At 41.2% G+C, this 21006-nt stretch overlaps 1 protein-coding gene across 29 annotated transcripts in view; it reads left to right on the plus strand.

Annotated features, from left to right (window-relative positions):
- The window catches only part of Kcnma1 (potassium calcium-activated channel subfamily M alpha 1), a 709897-nt gene extending 699070 nt beyond the window's left edge, over positions 1-10827 (plus strand). For 7 of the 29 annotated variants that reach the window (XM_028879652.2, XM_028879660.2, XM_037208791.1 and 4 more), the window contains one exon: positions 2949-10827. In XM_028879652.2, the coding sequence (XP_028735485.1) occupies positions 2949-3103 (155 nt within the window). In that variant the 3' untranslated portion in view covers positions 3104-10827. The remainder of the gene's footprint in view (positions 1-2948) is intronic. The other 22 variants (XM_028879668.2, XM_028879677.2, XM_028879662.2 and 19 more) reach the window with 5 other exon arrangements.
- Positions 10828-21006: the final 10179 nt, after the last annotated feature.

Here is a 21006-nt window from a genome sequence, read left to right on the forward strand (position 1 = left end):
ACACAGGGTTCTCAGAATAGGAGATATAGAGGTCACACAGTGTTCTCAGAATAGGATATATATATATATATATATATATATATATATATATATATCCCACAAGAAGTTTATCAACACAAGTTTTTTATTTATTTTATTTGTGGGGGAGGTCTGGCACCAAAAAGGCCCTCACAGGCCACAGAATTCCTCATCTTAGGTATGAAATAAGGCCATATAGAACACGGAAGTAAGCCCAGCATTGGAACCGAATAATACCCTTACCCACTTCAGTACTTAGTAGAATTCCTGCTTCCTGGTTCCATTTTGTGAGGATCCATTGGCGCAGCTTCATCTTTGAATGACAAGATTCCATATGCCAAATTGTCATTGTCTTACTCAAAGCACATTCCATGGAAGCCCTGTGGATGGTGACCATTAAAATATACTTCCCTCTGAAGCTGTTTGGGAGACCTTTGTCCCCAAACATTTTAGACAAGGTCCAGAGCATCTCACTAGTTCAATTTCCTCAAATCTCACTTGACCAGGCCTCCCACAGCATAGGCATTTAGAGCTTAGGAGACACTGAATTAAACAGTGGCTTGTCAGGGATGGCGAGAATCTCACCTCCTGATGGAGAGGTGGTGTTTGCTTACAATTCTTCCCTTGCTTGAAGCTGCCTCCCAAAACCACAGGGGCTGTTCTGCCTAGGTTGTCTTTTGTAGCAAGAAATTTAAAGAGAAAGAAGAAATTTAAATGAGGCCAATAATGCTGTCTCTCTTACACACAGATGGAAGAAACTGATATTCTCTCCCTGGCAAAAGATCAAAATGTCCCCTTTGAATTGAACTGTAAATACTAAATTCTCAACAATTATTCTCTGCAGCAGTTGTAAAAAAAAAATTCAGCAAATTGCAGCTGGTTGGTCTTTCACCCAAAACACATTCCCCTTTCCATCAGCAAGACTTGCTCTCCATACCTGGCATGCACGTCCTAACACCAAATCCCTTCAGCAAAATCATTCCGCGTGACCATGCAGCCAGAGCCAAGGGCAGCTTGGGCGAACAGCATAAATGCCCGGCTCCTCTCTGAGCTTTAGCTCTGCACATAAGCTGTTTGAGAAAGTCAGAGTTGGAAATTGTTTCAGAGACCTGGCAAGGCTTTTAAAGCATGATAACCATCACACTTTACTCTTCTCTGAAAGGTTAGTTTAATCGTAGATCACAAAAAAATTGGTTTCCACAAATGCATAATGGTTCATCTATGTCACACTCGCACTAAATGGTTTTTTAAATGGAGCTGAAATTATTTTGATGTGTACACAGTTCCAGATTTCTATACAACCTTTTTTAACCAGCCCATCAGGAGTCTTGCCTCTAAAGCCTCATTAATAATTCAGATGTGCTGATGACTTTAAAAGATCTATGGAATTGAAGCTTAGAGAAAAAAAAAAAAAACCTCCTCTTGACAAAAAGATAAATGAATGTAGAAAGAAGCTGTAGGAGGCTGGCAAGCTGTAGATCATCTCAGAACAGATTGTAACTTTATCATTCTGTCAGGGGGAATAATTTAAAGCACTTAATCAGTTAGCTTCGCTGTGAGGATGTAGCATTATGAATTCCTATCGCCCAATCTGTTCAAATCAAAGTGAACGTAATTATAATAGGTAGGAGAGCCAGAGCAGGAGGGATCATGGGGAGAACCACGCAAGAGGTAGCAAGTGTCCTGAGGGCTAAACTGAGCTGCTGAACCTCCTTTAGGCTTTTCCCAGTCATACCCTAGCCCCAGAGGCAGTCACGTTGAGGAGTGAGGACATTGGAAATGGCACTCATACAGACCAAGAAGGAAACAGTAGAGTGATCATGAGTTAATCACAGATGCTTAATTTATAAGCGCGCGCGCGTGCGCGCGCGCACGCACATACACACACACACACACACACACACACACACACACACACACACACACAGCCAGCTAGGCAATCATTTTAACAGGTAGGTCCACATCCAGACACAAGGCAGATGTAAATTGTTCCATAAGCAATAAAAACGGAAGCCAGAGGGACCATTGTCTCTAGAGCAGTGAATGAGCTGGAAAGCTGCTTCCCTTCCTCTCTCCTTTCCCTCTGCCACTGTAAAGAAGCCTATGCTCCCTATCTGTGCACATGGCCAAGTTTTCAGACAATTTCAGTCCTAGAAAGGGGCCTAGATTAGGGTTAAACTCAGTAAAATAGCACAATCCAGCTAAGAGGCAGGTCCTCTGCATAGACCTCCCCCTCCTCCAAAGGCCCTGACTCAGCAGTCTGTCTCATCCATTTCTGTAGTTAGGCTGGAAAGGAAAGTGGCAAGCCCCCACCAGCTCTCTGCTGACAGCTTGGGTTATTATAGTCAGCAGAGACACTGCCACCTGGAATGCTTTCCATGACTTCATACCCACAGACTTCTCTTTCTTTAAATAAAAGCCATTTCAAAATTCCCTTTTAGAGCAGTTTCCTATTCTGATTTTCATTTTCATTGGCCAACAAATTCTATGGGATTCACTTAAGGACCCCCCAAGACCATCAGAGTGATTCAGACAAGACAGAAGTGGTACAGTTGACATCTGCCTTTGAGTCTGTTTGTTGTATCAAAGCCAAGAACAGGCTGGGAAGAGGAGAAGCTGAGGAAGATTCTGCACTGATTGTTCTGCAGTAGGGATGATGTCCATCTCCTCCAACTTAGTCTTTGCGGTTGGCCTACTTCTATCATCTCCCAGTCTCAATAGCACATCCATTTTGTTCTTCACTTGCTCCAGGAAAGAGGCATGGTTCAGGTTCTGGGGGCTTCTGTACACTGCACTGTCTTAGCAATTACTCACTGTCAGCTTCTATTGATTACCTTTATGCATTTTCAATGAACTTTCCAAAAGCTTAACCTAGGACTAATTAAGCTTCTCATTTCTCCTTCTTGTTCTCTATTCATTTTGCCCTTTAGCAGAAAAGAAATGGTTTACAGATGAACCGGATAATGCCTATCCCAGAAACATTCAAATCAAGCCCATGAGTACCCACATGGCTAACCAGATCAACCAATATAAATCCACAAGCAGCTTGATCCCTCCAATCAGAGAAGTTGAAGATGAATGTTGACTCCCAGGAGACCAGAACTATTTTTTTAAAGCCTGACAAACTTCATAAATGGTGACGTGACTTTTCTTCCTCTTCCATGCCGAATCACTGGTGGAAACACTAGAGTAAGCAAGAATCGCAAGAAAATAAAGTAGACAGATCTTTCTCTTTGCCTTGAATATTGCTTCCATGTATTTTGGAAAACAAAATGATTTCATTTATAAATGAACATACTTAAGTAGTCATGTATAGCTTCTAGCATTTTAAATTATTTTTATTTATTAGAAAGAAAATATATTTTTTCTTTTCTTTTTTTTTTCATTGCCAGATATCTTCCCATATATCACAGCAATGTAAAAATCAAAATGAGTAAGTGGCCAGATTCCTTAATGTGTATTCTCTCCTTTCTCTCTTTATCTTTGAGGAGAATGATGGTCACCACCCCGATTTGTAATTAAGGAAAATTGATTACAAAAAGAATTTGAAGATAGTCAACAATGCACACCCATGTTTTAGTAACTCAAAAGAAAAGTCAAAAGAGCAGAGATGAATATTTGCCTCTCCCCCGGATGGGTGTGTGTTTTGATCTGGATTGACACCAGCTCTTAACAAATCAAACTTACTTATCTTCGCAGTTGAAAGTCAGTTCTTTGTAGTTTCCATTTTCATCCAGCATTTCTTATCCTTGTTCATATATTTAGAGGAAAGAGCTTCTTGCAGCTTTTTCTGCAGTTGCCAGATCAGGTTTAAGCAGCCACCTCAAGCTATGGGGAAGGGTTATAGGCACACCTAGGATGCTGACGTTGTGCACCAAGAGCAGGCTGTGTTTGTTGTTCTCATGGTGGGGGCTCCTCCAAGCTCTTCTGCTCCCCATTTCATACTTCTAAATCACCCAAGCAAGTTATGTCAACTGTGGGAGGATCTGGTGAATTCTCTTCCCCATTCAGAGCTATTAGTCTGGAAGTTTGTGAATGTCAAAGTTTTACCTGACACTGGAACCTAAGAAGTACTCATGCTTAGCATGAAGTATTTGTTTAGATGTCAGACAATGTCCACTGTCGAGGAGATGACTTTAGCTCAGATTTTCATTTGCTGGATTTCCTTGGTTGAATTGCTGGGACAAAACATTCAAACTCACTAAACCAATACCAACCAAAAGAAAAGGAAGTCATGCTCTTAACATAGACTGTTAGAAAAAGGCCTTTGAAAATTACCAGCAATGAAATAAAATGTATTAGCCACTTCCGCCTGTGGTCAAAAGATTTTCCTAGCCATCAGATGCAATTGTGATGTCTGAGCTCTGCTCTTGCATGCATGCCCAGTGTATAGTCACTCAACAGCTATTTCTTTCCAGTGACTCAGAAAGTCTTTTACCTTCAGAGTGATCAACCTCTGATAAGATCATCAGGGTCTCTGGAGAAGCATGGGCGTGACTGTGATTTCTATTTCCTTAAAAATGTAAAATGTGGACACTTCCTGGATCTAACCAAAATAGCCCCTTAAGTCCCATGACACCTCCTCCATTAACATTTTAGATGACCATGACTCTGTGGTACCTAGTTATGGTAGTACAAATCAGATCAGAGCAAAGCAATGTGATCACCATGAAAACATGTCCACTGAGGACTCCAATACCAGTGTAGGCCAAATGAGCTTCCACCTCTGTCCACTCCCTGCAGAGCCGATGTAGCTGTGCTTCCCCCTCGTAGGCATTGTCCTGCAGTGACGCGTCGGACCGTGGTTACTCTGTTGTCACATTTTGTAGAATTAGCTCTATAAAAGTATTGTGAATATAATGTGTGTCCAATTGGATTGTTAACACAAAAATATTTATAATCAATCACTAGTCTACTCAGGCTAAAATGACGTCAGCAGTCAATATTCAGGCTTATAAACATTTCTTGGTTTCCAACAGAACTCAAATGTGTTGGTGGGGAGAATCCACTGCCAGGGTATTGACAGCACTCCTGAAAGCTAAGACTTCCTTTAATATCATGATTTTGCACTGGGGTTACCTAAGTACATTCATGTCAGTCCACGCTCTTCTTTCCTTCCTGAACCATAGTAGGCTCTTCTTCACACTCATTCCTACTAACCCCCCCCCCCTAAATTTGTCTTAGTTCTTTGATCTCCCATGGCAACCAATGTTATTTACCTACATAATCTTCCATTAGAAGAACAACAATCTCAACATCCTCCATGCAAGGCAGGAAGTGGAAGCCTAACTCCATCCCCATTTCCCAAGATAGCTAGAGATTTAAATAGAAACCGGTTTCTTAACCACCATGGCTACAAGGATAGTTTCCTACAGTAAGGGACCCCCTCAGTTCACCAAGCAGTTTTCAAGACCCAAGATAACAAACCTATTTTCTTCAAAGGTTGAGCAATAAAGGAAGAACAAATCAAGCACCATCCTAAGGTGACACGAGAAATGACCTGGTGGTGGCACCTTTGGCAAAAACTCAAGGCCAAGCAATTGAAATATAAATAACACTTGTTAAAAATAACTGGAAGGCTCAAGGCATCTCCCAAAGTTCCCAATTTGTTTCTATTTGTTGAGTTCTGAGTCCTCTGAAGGGTAAAAAAAAACCCTGACTTTCCAACCACATTCACCTTAGGCCAATGGTGGTCTTCTTTGGAATATTCCACAATAGAAAGCTCTGCTCTCTAGTCTCTGTTTAGGATTCCAGAAAAGTCATCTTGGCAAATTAATGATGCTTGAGTGCTTTGGGACTCAGGCCGTTTGTAAAAACATAAACTATCCCTGTCTGAGTACATCGTTGCCCTCGCCATCCTTCTCATGGAAGCAATGTGCTTTTGTTTAAGCAATTATATTTCAGAAGATCCTCCCCTGCTGTAGCACATAGAATGCATTCACCAAAGGTGTTTTATGTTTAAGACTGATTGTGACAAAGTAACCTGGACAAACAGCCTTCCTCCCACAAAGCTCTATTTTGGTTTTGTTCCTTTGATTTTTTTTAAGTGATGGAAGACTTTAAGCACAGAATTGGGGTCGTTTCCATTGAGTTGAAGTGGAGAGTGAAAAATGTATGAGATTAGGGATATTTTGAATGGAAAACCAAAACTGCCCCAAGTGTGCCTGATTTGAAAATCCAAGAGCATCCAGACACAATTAGCTCTTAACTATGAAAATGTTCTTTAGATCCTCCAGGTCTCAGTGGCTTAAATCACTGAGGGTGATTCCTTGAGATGGCTAAGGTCTCTTTCAGACCAACTAAGACAATAATAGCCTTGCCTCAGCCAAGCCCTTGGAGACAATCTTTTCCAGAGCTGTAATGATGCCTCTTCTGGCCATGTCACCCATGTAGCCCTTCTGAGCTGAACCCAGCATGCACTTTCTGCTCTGGACATAGAAGAGTCAAGTTCGTTTCTGTGCTTTTCAGCTTGGAAGCGCTTAGATTTGAGATGCTAAGGTTTGCAGTTAGCTTCACCTCCATCACTGATGAGCTGGTTTGGTTAGTCTAGATTTCTCTTTACAACCTTGCTCCCCACCATCCCTGTCTCTTAGTGCAGCACAGTTTTGGCTAGTCTCTTCATCTCTAGCCCACCTCTCCAATAGTATGTAGAGAGAGTCTGGACACCCCTCCTCTCCTGCTGTTATTCCCATTAATGTCCCCCCCCCCACATTTGCTTTCTCATTTCATTTCCATTTTGGTTTGGTTTGCTTTCACTAATACACGGTCTTTTGCTACTTCCATTCATAAGTGTAACCGTGACCTGTCATTTTCATCATCAAGGAGAACCTTATTGAGAGAAACATAGAAAGAGGTAGAAAAGCTCAAAGGAAAACAGTATTGACTAAATGGCAGGATATCGTCTTGACTACCAAGAGATCATACAAATTCATGGAAGACTGAGTTCCAGCTCCAGATCTGCTCATTTTTTATTTTATTCATATTTTCTGCCTTTGAGAGAGTGGTAAAGTCACTGGTACAGCGGCCCTTACTACTCAAGGCTCGACCCATCATTTTTCAAAACTTAGAGGAACTGAGAAATTACTTTGAACTTTTCTACTGTGTTCCTTTCTGCCCCTGCTGTCTATCCCGTGTTCTTAACAGGTGTTTTCAGTTATAAAACAGAAGAATTTCTCACTTAAATCCCATGGTTAGTTAATACAATGAGGATAGGATCTCCTTTGGAATTCTTTGTTTAAAGAACATTGGTTTAGAGAGTGAAAGTCACTGAGCGGTCTGAACAGCGATGGGCCAAGATGGCTGTGCTCTTCAGGGTTAAAGCTTTTGAGGTGTTCTGTTCTCTCAGGAAGAGGTAGCCCAGAAATGTAGACTTTCTACCTGAGTGGCAAAGTTGTTTAAGCCAAGTTTATTTTAACTGGTTGTTGCCCATGCACTGCAGGCTATTAATGATTACAAGATTACCATTAAAATACGGCAATGCAGAGGACATTTTAATTTTATTTTCCAATACCCATGAAAGAGTGATTTAAAAAATATTTAAAAAGGGACCTGTGTGGCCAAAGGCCTTTAGCCCTATACTAGTTAGGAGCTCCCCAATATCCCAGTCTCACACGGCTTTATGGGGAAATAATTCTCATTTACACTCTTTGTTCTAGACCATCCTTTTTCAACTATGCTTTTGAGGATAACAATGGGCCTGAAAGGGGGTAACTCAGGGTGTACATCAAAAAGTTACAGAGAACAAAAAAAGAGATAGGAGCCCTGGCAAGATGTGGTGCTGAGGATGGAAAAGAAGAGGTTCCCTTGAACCACAAATGGGAAACATGATAGGCACCCAATCTTGGATGAGCAGTGGAGGCTGTCCAATAGAAATCAGGTGGTTTGACTGGAGGTACAAGGATCCTGAGGATTTTTCAATGAGAAGGAGCTTCAGGGGTTATAATGCACTGATACCAAGGTGGTTTTGATATATGAGTAACTTACCTTTGGTAATAAGTCTGTGTCCACAAGCTGAGAAAAAAAAACTGTCAACACTTCATGGACAAAGATAGAAAGTAGGTGGTTGAAGAGCCACATTAAAAAGTGGGGCATTGATTTAGAAAGTTGGAGAGAGTCACTGAAAGGTCTGACCAAAGAGTGATGGGAAGCGGTGACTGTGCCCTTTTGGGGTTGAAGCTTTTGAGATGGCCAGTTCTTTTTGGAAGGTATCACAGAGATGTAGGCTTTCTAGCAGAAAATTCTCTCAGTAGTGTGAAGTCTTCTGGGTTGCACTCAACAGCAGTGCATCAAGCAGAACACCCACCTTCCTGCATTTTCTCCCTGCCAGGCATACAATGTCCCTGCAGTCCTCAATTACTACCTTCTCAGTTGTAGATCCACCACATGGATTAAAGGGAGGGAACAGATTTTCAGATTGTTTCAACGAAACCTGCTGGCTATACTATTTTACAGACATTAATGTAATAAGAACACCCAGTAGACTGCCAACAAATCACCGAATAATCAAGAATGCAGGCCTTCTGACTTCCAACATTATGAAAGCATTTGGTCAGATGATCTGGCAACTTGGAACTAGTAGACAGCACCAGCATATGCTTTTTAGAGGAATGGACTAGGTTGGAGGAATGAGTATGATGCAGTCTTCCTTGCAGTAAGCTTAAAAGCAAGCCCTAGAGGGTCAGCAGAGAAAGAGTAAGCATGTATACCACACTGTCTTCCCATGAAGCAGGAGTAGAAGGAGCAAACAGTGTTATGGAATGAAGTGGTAAGTCAAGCTTTGTAGAATAGGTGGGGTTTCAGAGTTAGGTAAGCTGAGGGGCAACATCCCAGCTCATCTGAGAATATGGATGGATTTCATGACTTTATCAAGGAGTCCCTGTGCACTTGTTGCTGGACAGCTTGTGTCTCTTCTTGGGAACAGAAGACACACCATTCACAACAGGCATCCAATAAAGACTTTTTAAAATAAATGTGGTGTGCATAATGAATAGATATTATGGATTGTAACAGCTGCGGAAGTGTGAGTTGGGCTCTAGGGCTGTCTATGAGTGACAGATTCTTTGTAAAGGAAATGCTTACTGCAGACCCCAAGGACAGGACAATGCAGAAGGACAGAAAAGAAGAGGAGACAATAAGAATGTGAGGCAGGAACTCAGGCAGCTGAGAAACAGACTGCTGTCTTCCTGATACAAAGGAGTAGAGAGAACCTTCCCCACTAGAAAGTTGTCCTGGGCTGAGGATGCAAGCAGAGTCGAGAAGATGCTTTGGGAAGGCTTGGCCCTATGGAAGCCCTGCCCTGCCACTCACACACCAGATACTTATAAAGGGAGAAGCCTGGTTGAGTTCAATAAAGGAGAAAGCAGAGGTTTGGATGATGGGTAAGTAGATCTGTCTGGGGGGCTATGACCAAGTTTTCAGGGGCTCAGAAGTGCAAGCCAAGCTGATGCGATTAGGACAGATCTATTCAGTCCTGGGAGAATGGGAAACAGAAAGGGATTTGAAGACAGAAAGAGGCATCCATGAGGGTTGAGATGAAGGGTATCTGAACTTGTGACTCAGAAGTAATGAGGCAGACTGGAAGGATCAATTTCCCCCTTGTCTTTTTCTCCAGTGGTTGCCCGGTGGACTGTACTGGGTAGGACACTAACAGTTTACTTAGTGTCACGTTGATCACCATGGAAATGAAGGATATACAAGACACTAGGTCATCAGCAAGTCTTCTGAAGTACCCACAGAAAGAGGGGTCTTGAGGTGATCTCTCCTTCTGTCCATTCATGTCACCCCATTGCTCTTCATCCCTCATGCATAGCATACCCAGACCCCTCTAGTTGCAAGAGTTTCAATACACAAAATGCTAAAGTCACCTTGCTCTGATGGCTTTTCTGGACCAGGGTATACAGTGGAGCTTTTTGCCCAGGTGAAAACTGATCTTATTTCTAGGTAGAATGTTAATTGAAAAGCTTTTTCCCCTGGCATATCCCCTGAGGCACTTCTGTGTTTCTTCTTGTTCTCCAAAGCTGACCCCCAAAGCTTTCCAGGACCTGTCTTAGGAAACAGGACCAGTTCTGTTGTTTAGAGTCTTGGATGTAAATGTACACACACATCACACATGCCTGCCAAAGCAACCCAGAGCTTCCTGCCCTTGGGATCCAGGGTCAGCTTGAGGATTTAGTCATCAGGGAAGGGAGCCCCTACAATAGACAGATCAAGACATAGGTCTACACTAAGCCAGAGCCTTTCCCACCCCAATACCTCAGTTCTTCTCTTCCTTCCGCTCTGTACTCATTGGACCAAACAGAACTGCAACATTTCAAATAGAAACCCAGATCTGCCCGGAAATCCTAATTAAAAACCTTCCATTCCCAGGTGGTACAATCACATCCTGCCTAAAGTGTCTGGCTCACATCCCACTATGCAGATGCTGGAAAGAGACTATTTCCCCCACTTAACACCAAAACCTTCATTTGGGATTTCTTTAGGGGACAAAGGAAAAAAAATCCAATTCAGAAGTACACATTTGCAGAGGTCAGCCTACAACATGTTCATTAAGGGAAAAGAGCGTGGTTTCTTCATCTGTCTTTCACACACTGATTGCTGGCATGGTGACTGTGGCTATGATGAATTATGTGACCAGACAGGAACTGGAGAAGAGAATAAATGCTGGTGCTCTGAAATGACCTACCCAACTCTGTCATCTGTGACAGCCAGTGATAACTCTCTTGTCTTGTAAAAAGGGTTTGTACATAACTTGTACATGGTTTCATTTTGTATTTTTCGCAGATTAAAAATTTATGTATTTGTGTTCTAAAACAAGGAGTGTTTCTTGTGTCTTTGTAACGATCACATAAGGGGGTGGGGAGGGCTGGCAACATTCCTCTATGACCCCCTCCCCGCTGTGAAGGTGAAGGTAAAATTGTGGACCAGCAGCAGCCATTAACTTGCCTCCTCTTCAATTGCAAGTGTGAGCAGGGTGCTGCCCAACACTGCCATGGCCAGTGCTGGGGAGGGATGGCTGCTAGTGTCAGAGTGTCAGGAAAAGCTCAGAGTCCTACAGGGCCACTCTGGACTAGCAGATCACATGCTGCTACAGACAGCTTGAATATAGGGCTCCAAAGACACGAGCTATGTTCCATAGACCCTTGAGATGTACACATGGGCTCACTGCTGCCGCCTGTTCTCAAGCTTGCTGTCTGTATAAAAAAGCAAAGTCTCCCTGGCTTTAACTCATCAAAACCTAGGGGTTGAAGCTGAAGGGGTGGGTCTTCTTGTTCCCCAGGGCCATAGATGAAACTTCGTTTCCAAGTCAATAACATCTAATAACAATACTGCGATTTGAGTCCACGCTTTACATCTTCAGAATCTTGTGAATTGGAATGGGACTCCTCAGTCTATGACTGACCTTGCTTCTGGGAAAAGAAGCTTGTGAGAGGGTTCCATGTATGCACTGTATAGAGCCTGTTGATAATTAAATCTTTAGAGATTATATCCTTCATAAGCCAAACAATGTTTATACTCCCTTACTGGGGCCTGGTGATGCAACAGTATGTCATAGCATGATTCTGGGTCTCTAGTCTGGGGAAGGATAGAATCAATACATTATCAGGTCACATATTAAAAGCTGATCAGTGGGAGAGAATACAGTATGCCATTGAGAAGACATAAATGCTATGCTTAGCTATTTGAAGAATAATCTAATTGATTGATACTTTGAATAGCCAATCTCTGGGTACCTGTGCCAGTTAGTCTTTGTCAACTTGACACAGACTGGAGTCATCTGGGAAGAGGGAACCTCAATTGAGAATTGCCTGTAACAGCTTGGCCTGTGGGCATCTCTGTGGAACATTCTCTTGATCAGTAATTAATGTGGGAGGGCCCAGCCCTCAGTGGGAAGTTCCACCCTTGGGCAGGGGCTCCTGGATTATATAAGAAAACAAACTGAGGAAGCCATGAGGGCCAAGCCAGTCACCAGTAAGCAACACTCCTCAGTAGTCTGTGCTTTAGTTCCTGCCTCCATGTCCCTCCCTTGGCTTCCCTCAATGGTGGACTGAAAGTTTAAAAAAAAACAAAAAACAAAAAAACCAAAAAGCCCCATCCTCACCAAATTTGCTTTTGGTCAATGTCTTATCAAAACAAGAGAAGAGGAAGCTGAGACAATACCGAAAGCACAAACAGCCCCAATCAGTTCACAGGAGCCCACTGCATATTCACCTGTCAGAATGTGCCAATTCCTCATGGCTCTTTGAGCTCCAGACTCTCAACTTGTCTTCTCAATATTTGCTAACAAATCTGAATGTTGTTGGGGAAATGTAATTGCGGAGCATATGGTCTCCATTAGTTAGGCAAACTCCACTGCCAAGTTCAGCTCCAAGGAAGGAGTCTGCATAAAGGATGAAATATTAGGGACAGATCTATGGTGACAGAGAAGCCAAATGAAAACGATGGGACAGTGAATTACAAAACAGTGGGCTTGGCCAGAAGGGCACAACGACTGTGAAATGCGTTTTTTCCATTTGGTAAGAAGACAAAATATATGTGAATTTGTACTGAGATCTTGCTGTAGCAAAAAAATAAAAGGCGACCGTTCACCAAGATCGATATTAACTGCTCCTCAAAGTCAGATGCGATAGGTTCTGCTTGGGAGAAAATGGTAGGGCAAACAGAACAGACAGCTTGCCAAGGAAATAAAGCAAGGGTAAGAGCAAAATGTAAACATCAAACTTAGAGTTGTTTTGAATGTTGCTGGGGCTCGGCCTTCCAGGAGAGAAACAGGACCTCATGCTTACAGATCTGTCACATTCTGAAAATGTAGGCTAAAAGTCAGAAACACAAAGAATGCAGGATCCAGAAAGGGAGTACAGACAAGGTGAGCATGCTCACTACAAATAGGAATTTGTAACTTGTTTTTAAAATGACAAATACTTTCATAATTTCTCTCCAGATCAATACATATAGATTTGCCATTTTACTCAACACAGCAAGTGTGATAGCCAATCTTGGTTGTCAACTTGACACACCTGGGAAAGAGGACCCTCAAGAGGAGTCGCCTCCATCAGATTGGCCTGATGGCATGTTTTGAGGGCATTTCATTAATTGCTCATTAAGGTAGAAAGGCCCAACCCACTATGGGTGGTACCTGCTCTGTGCTGGTCATCCTAGGGGGGTATAAGAAAACTGAGAAGCAGCCAAGGGGAGCCAGTAGTTAACCAGGGTTCCTTGATAATCTGGCTTCAGTTACTCCCTCAAAGATACTTCGGTGGCTTCCTGTCTTGACGCCCATCAATGACAGACTGCAACCTGTAAGCCAAATTCAACCCCCACCTGAAGTTGCTTTTGGAGTGTTTTATCATGGCAAACTATGAACAAAGCTGGTACCAGGAGTGTGAGGTTTGTTGTGATGAATCTGACTGTGGATTTTGTGCCTTGGACTGTTGTGTGGGGAAGGTGGAGGATTTGGGAGCTTTAGGCTGGAAAAGTCATTGAGTGCAAAGATCTTCATGAGCTAAACACAAAATCAATTAATTAATTTTAGAAAGATCTTAATGAGTTGTTGTGGGAACATGGATGATAAACCAGAATAGGATGGAGAGGAGATGGAAGAGGCCTGGCTTTTGATCCTGGGCTATCAGGGTTGTTTGTGTGAGTATTAAGAATCTGTGGAAGTCAAACCTTTGCTTTAGTGGGACAATCAGTGTTAGTTAGCTGGGGTTGAAGAAAACATCAGCTGTGGTTCATAAGAGACCATCATCATTGAGGAGAACTTTTCTGGGAAGTGTTTGCTTGGAGTCAGCACACAGAAGCTGTGATCTAGAGATGGCCAAGGCTACATCTAAAACTAGAAGCTGAGCTTGGTATGAAACTCCCACATAGTACTGGTTTTGAAAGCATGAAGGGATTGTGGAGAGCCCCTGAGACATGATCCCATGAGAGGTCAGGAGAGGCCACTGATGAAGGTGTAGCCTCAGCTTCAGTGGAGACCCTAGGACACTGGAGAAGCTAGGACCATAGGATGACCACCAAGGACAATGACCTTCAGAGCCTATAATACAAGCTGGGTGTGTTCTTTAAATTGCATTTGGTTATGGTGTGTGAGAGACAGAGAGCAAACTAGAGCTGGGTGTAGTGATGTACGCCTTTAATCTCAGCACTAGGGAGGCAGAGGCAGGCGGAATTCTGTGAGTTCGAGGCCAGCCTGGTCTATGTAGTGAGTTCCAGGACAGCCAAATTGAAACAATGAAAGAAAACTAGAACACAACCATTAAAAACAATGAAGTAGTCTAGTTAAATTACAATAATAAAACATATCTAGCATTAATATGCTATGTACATAATATATGATATTCTAGAATATATGTGATATTCTATACATCATATATCATATACATTATATATAACAATATATATAAATCACACACCTTTTAGGATAGTCAGGTTGCTTTCTACTCTTTCTTACCTTCCCGAGTTGTTCTCCTTTTTGATCGACAGGACCACTACTCCCCTGAAGATGGATATGTGGGCAAGTGGGTAGAATCAGGAATAAGGCCGAAGCTAAAATTCCCAAGGACTGTGATCTGTAGACCATAGCTGTTTTGCTGTTCATCCAAACCTAAACAGCTTACCAGAGTGGGGAGATAAGTTATGAAGTGAGAGTGGAGCTGGGGTACTTCAATGGAATGTCTGCATTCTGAGACTTCAAAAAGAACACATTTATACTAAGCAAACAAATGCAGGCATATAATAAGAGGTTAATTTTTAAAATTTTTAATGTTCTCTATTTTTATCTGCAGTGGTGTTTTGCCTGCATGTATGTCTGCATGAGGGTGTTAGATCTTGGAGTTACAGACAGTTGTGAGCTGCCATGTGGGTGCTGGGAATTGAACCTCTGGAAGAACAGTCAGTGCTCTTAACTGCTGAGCCATCTCTCCATCCCCAAGAGGTTAATATTTAAAAAAGATTATTAGATAGAAGGACTAGAAAACATGACACAAAGTATGAGATGGAGCATATAATATAGATGAGAGACATATGCAGGAGACAGGGGATATCAGTGGTAGAGGTTCTGAGTTCTAACAATAAAGGGAGGGGGTATTAACATTATTACTTTTTTTCCTATAAAAAGACCTATGCTATAAATATAAGACCTGAAATTAAGCTGCACAAAAGTATCATCAATGGAAATAAGTTAGAATAGTTGGGAGTAAGGAACTATGCAAGTTCATTTTGACAAACTGAAAAGATATGTGCTAAGCTGACATCAGCAAAGCTAGCGACGTAGCTGAGAATTAAAGCAATACGAACAGTATAAACCATTTAAGCCAACAAATCTGAAAATTTAAGCGTAGTTAAAATTTTAACAAACACGACTTAAAACTGATTTCATAAAGAAGAAAAATTGAACTAGACATAATACAGTTAATAAAATTGGTAGACTCTTGAGATTCACTTTGACTTTAGAGGGTCCATGTATATTAGGCTTTACATTTTAGGAATAAATTATGCCAATAAAAAGGAGAATGGCCTTCCAAAATGAGAGAGGAAAACTGAATGCTAATATTTGGTTTTCAATATTGATGAAGTCAATTTTTCTGTTATTACTTTACTTGTTTGTGCTTTTTGTGTACTATTCTTTTAAAATAATTCACCTAACTTAAAATCATGAGGATATATTTCCTCTTTTTTTCCTAAGAGTTTTACACTTGTAAAATCTTCATTTGGGTCTCTAATCAATTTGAGTTAATTTACGTTATGGCAGTTTGTATGAGAATGTCCCACATAGGCTCTGAAATTCTAATACTTGGTCCCTAGTTGGTAGTAAAGTTTGGGGAGGCTAAGGAGGTGTGGCCTTGCTGGAAGAAGGATGGCATTGGAGGCAGGCTCTATGGGGCTGTGTACAGCTGCATCCTTCTTCCAGGTCACTATTCCTGCTTGTGGTTGAGATGCGGTTTCTCAGCTTCACATTCCTGCCTCCATGCCTGCTGCTTGTTGCCATGCCTCCCAGTCATGATGGACTCTTAAGCCTCTGGGACAGTAAGCTAACATAAACTCTCTCCCCTATAAGCTGTTTTTGATCATGGTGTTTCATCACAGCAATAGGAAAGCAATTAATATCGTTCATTTATTTTTTTTTTGCATTTTATGTCTCCTATCTTGTTTTTCTTCTATATTTTCTTTACTACTTGCCTTGGTATTAAAAATGAGCATCTTTATTCTAACATTTTAATTATTTAATATTTTTCATTGTGTTTTAAAAATAATTTATTAGTTCCTTAATTTCATACACTGTGTTTTAACTCTTCCATGATCCACCCTGCCACATCCACCTAACTTTGTGTCCGACCCCTTTTGTTTACTCAAGACAAATTTGTGTTGCCCAAATATTCTTGGATGTGTGGTCTTCCACAGAACCATGGTTGACTAACATCTCCCAATAGTTGAAAACTGCCAATAGCTCCTTGGCTATGGGTGGGATTTCCTATACAACTCCTCTCTCCACACTGAAATTTGGTACAGCTGGGTCTTTCATAGGTATGCATGCTGTCACAGACACTGTGAGTTCATATGTGGAACTACCTTGCTGTGTCCAGAAAATACTGTTACCATGGAGTCAGCTATGGGGTCTTGTTCTTATTCTCTTCCTGTTCCCTCTTCCACAATAATCCCTGAGCCTTGGGAGAAGGGGGTGAAGCATGTATGTTTTTGGTTGAACATTCTGTAGTCTCTTATTTCTGCATCTTGGCCAGCTGTGTTCATTTATTCTTATTTTTTTGCATTTTATGTCTCCTATCTTGTTTTTCTTCTATATTTTCTTTACTACTTGCCTTGGTATTAAAAATGAGCATCTTTATTCTAACATTTTAATTATTTAATATTTTTCATTGTGTTTTAAAAATAATTTATTAGTTCCTTAATAAATGTGTTAATTACCTTTCACTGCAAATAGAAGTATCTCTGATGAGAGTTGAGAGATGCGTTAATATTTGGGCATCACAATAAGTTATTAGGAATCGGTTTAATGCCATGTCCCTTTGGCAAAATAATAGCAGTAAATTATCACCTTCCCTGGCCACAATAGGTTTTGGGCTCAAAAATGGCGCCAGATACAGGCTTCTTCTTGTAGAACAGTATTATAATCAGAAAGTGCTTGTTTGCTCCCATGATGTCTGTACCACCATTGCACCAGTTGGCATGTCTTGCCAGGCCTATCATTATTGTAGCTATCAGCACTCACATCTGGGTAAGATTGATAATTATGTTTCCTCCTCTGATAGATAGCCACCAATTCTCTGAAACTATTAATGAAAAATTATTTTATTTGTTTTTATATTTGTGTGTCTGTATGCATACACATGTGCAAGTGACCATGGAGGCCAGAAGAGGATGTTAAATCTCCTGGACCTGGAGTCTCAGGAGATTGAGAGCAACCCAACAACACAAGTGTTGGGAATTGAACTCTGGTCCTCTACAGGAGAGCAAGGGCTCTTCACATCTGAACCATTTCTCTAGCTCCATGTTCATGTCTCTTCTCTCTTTGTCCTTTGCACGTATACTCTTTACCAGTGTACTTTCAAAACTGATGTTTCTTCTGTCATTCAAAATCTACCCTTGAGTTCTCAAAGCAAAATTTTCATTTCTTTAATTGTACTTTTCCATACCTGATTCCCACCTAGTTCTTTCTCTAACAACACTTACATTCTCTTTATATTATAGCATTGCCCCCGGGTGTTCCTTTACCTCTTAAAGCATTGTGTCCTTTACCTCTCTGAGCTTATTTATAATAGTGTGTTGAAATCTTTATCTGTTCAATTCACATCTTAGACTTCTTTCATGTACATCTGGGGCTGCTGGAACTTCTCTTCTGTAAAGTTCACTTTCTTCTTATTCTCTTAGTTTCATAATTCTTGTTGAAAACTAGATGTTTTTGATAATGTATTTCGTCAACTCTGGATACTGATTTTTCCCCAAGCATACTTTCTTGCAATTACCACTTTATATAATATTGTATCTTAGAAGGAAGTTGAGAGAAGGAAGGAAAACATGTACATATTTAAAGCATATTTAAAGAGATTTTAAAGCTAACCTTCTTAGTTCAGTTCCTTTTACATTTTTGTTAATGTTGTTGGATTGTTTTATTTCTTCTTCTGACTATTTTAGTAAACCTTTTCTCTCCTTGTCATGGGAAGCCTTAAAATTTGCTCTAGCAGTTTTTCTTTTTTCTATTCTTTTCTCCTCCCCACCCCCTTTTTTTTGTCAGTGCTCTGGGGCATCAATTGTCTCAGTTTTATCTTACTGAGTTAAGGAGTCTGAGGCAAGTCACTGGGTTTGAGTCTAGGAGCTACTAGCTACTCTTTTCTGGATTATTGCTAGTTTAGCCTACAGTTTAACTGATAATTTGTGGAGTTATCAGCCCCATTTTGATGATCTATTATAAAAATACAAATATTCAGCAGTTTTTTTAGAGCCCTTAGACATGAAGTTCCCTACATTCTGTTTTGAATAGAGTTGGTTCCTCAAGGAGCGACCTGAAGCAACCTGGTCCTGCAGCTTTGATTCTCTTCTGAGCAAAAACGTTAGGCCATTGATCCAGGAGTGAACTCATGAGCATTGGCCTGGTGGGACCTTTAGCCTCTGACCTTTTCTTGCCTCCTTAAGCACAGAAACTGATCCTTTAAGTTTGCTCAGGCAGGGGCAATCCGGACTTCAGTATTCTTCACTTGTGTCTGACCTACAACATCAACAGAACAACTAAGTAAGGACTGATCTCTTTTTCACCATTGTTTGAAATTCAACCTCTGAATGGAGCTGAAAGAAGCTTCGAAATCCTGGTGGCTTATCTCACTAGAGTAATGGAGTAATCCATTACTGTCTGGATGGAGATGCAGTCCTGTTTTATGACCCAAACCCAAGGAAGTGCTCTTCTACAAGGCTAAGCTGGAAAAATGGAGGAAGGGGAGGAATCCCATAGAGCCTCAGACTCACTGGGTTCACCATGATTCAAAGATTTGTTTTTTGAATAAATGTTTCTTCATTGGCTGTATGCTATTCAGATAACTTCACGAGATCTTAAATGGCTACTTTAAAAGTTATTATTATTATTGTTATTATTATTATTATTACAAATTGTAGCTATCTGAGTGGGAATAACTACATAGCTCTTTGTGCTAACATTCTGGACATTGTCCCTTTGAGGGGCTCTTTCCTTTCCTCATCTCCTTCCTTCATTTCCCCTCCAACCTTCCTTTGTCTTCTCCCTTTTCTACGCCTCTTTCCCACACTATCTCTTTCTTGCTTTCTCTCCCTCTCTCCCCTCTTCCCTCCCTTTCTTATACTGGAGATCGAACCAAGAGCATGCATGCTATATGCAGCCACAACAGAGCCCTTGGGAAATTCTTTAGCAAGATGAAAAAAAAAAAAAAAAAAAAAGGAAAACACATTTAACTGCATTAAGTTCTACAAATTCTCTTGATTAAAAGAATTGATAGGGACTAGAGAGATGGCTCAATAGTTAAGAATGCTTGCTGCTCTTCCATACCACAGGGGATCAATTTCCACCCCCTTACCTGGGGCAGCCTTTATCTCCTGCTGAAGGGCATCTTACGCCCTCTTTTGGCCTCTGTGAGTACCGCACTCATGTGAACAAACCCCCACACACATATACAAAATTAAAACGAATAAAAAAATGAATCTTTTAAAAATGAATTTATAACAACAGTAAAAATGCCACAGGTTAGTATAATCTTTTTGGAAAAGAATATAATCAACAAGTAATCAGAAAAATAAAAAGTCAAGGGGAAAATTAAGAATAATGTGATGTGCTGGAATAAAGGTAGCCCCAGAAATTATGGCAATGACTAGTCCAGCTTGAGATCTCTGCTACCAGAGGGAGTCAACTCATGACACTGCCTGGAGGCCCAGGACCCAGAGGCTGGATAGCGCAGAGACCCAAGATAGAACCAAACATGACTGGAAAAGTCCACAAAATGATTCCTAATGATACTCTGCTATACTCATAGATTGTTTGCCTAGCCCAACTATCATCAGTGAGGCTTCAACCAGCAACTGATGAAACAGGTGCAGACCCACAGCCAAATGTTTGGCAGAGCTCAGAGAATCCTGTAGAAGATGGGGAAGAAGAATTGTGGGATCCAGAGGGGCCAGGGCCACCACAAGAAAATCCACAGAATCAACTAACCTGGGCTCATAGGGGCTCCCAGAGACTGAACCACCAACAAGAGAGCTTGCCTGGGACTGACCTAGGCCCCCTGTGCATATGTTACAGTTGTGTAGCTTGGTCTTCTTGTGGGCCTCCTAACAGTGGGAACAGGGGCTGTCTCTGCCTCTGTTACCTGCTTTTGGGACCCTTCCCTCCTACAGGGTTGCCTCATCCAGCCTTAATCGGAGAGGAGGTGCCTAGTCTTACTGCAACTTGATATGCCATGTTTTGTTGATATCCATGGGAGGCCTGCCCTCTTCTGAGGAGAAAGGAGCAGGAGTGGATGGGGCCAGGGCAGGACAGGGGATGTTGTGGGGAGGGACTAGGAGGAGAGGAGGGAGAAAGAGAAGGGAAACTGTGATCTGGCTGGAAAAAATTAAATTAATTTAAAAATAATTAATAAAAGTAAATATTAAAAATAATAATTAATAAAAATAATAATTTGAAAAAATCATCTGTGGGAGCAGAAACTGACATATACATGATATCAATACAAACACTGCATCCAAGCAGTATTTTAGGTAAGCAAATTAAAACTGCAGTGGGATCATATTATGCGTTATTCAGACTAGCATAAATTGTAATATTTTACGAACAACATTGTAGGATCTACATGCCATGTCCCATTAACAGGAATTAGGGTTTGTTGATGAGGTAGATGACTTCTGGCCTGAGCAAGATAAACAGGATGAGTATGGAATGTTCTGTCAACATATATATCACAGTTCTTGAAGGGATTCAAGATCCAAAGTAAGAAAAATTAAATAAAAATAAAAACTAAA

This window comes from Peromyscus leucopus, chromosome 9 (assembly GCF_004664715.2).
Source record: "Peromyscus leucopus breed LL Stock chromosome 9, UCI_PerLeu_2.1, whole genome shotgun sequence".
NCBI lineage: Eukaryota > Metazoa > Chordata > Mammalia > Rodentia > Cricetidae > Peromyscus > Peromyscus leucopus.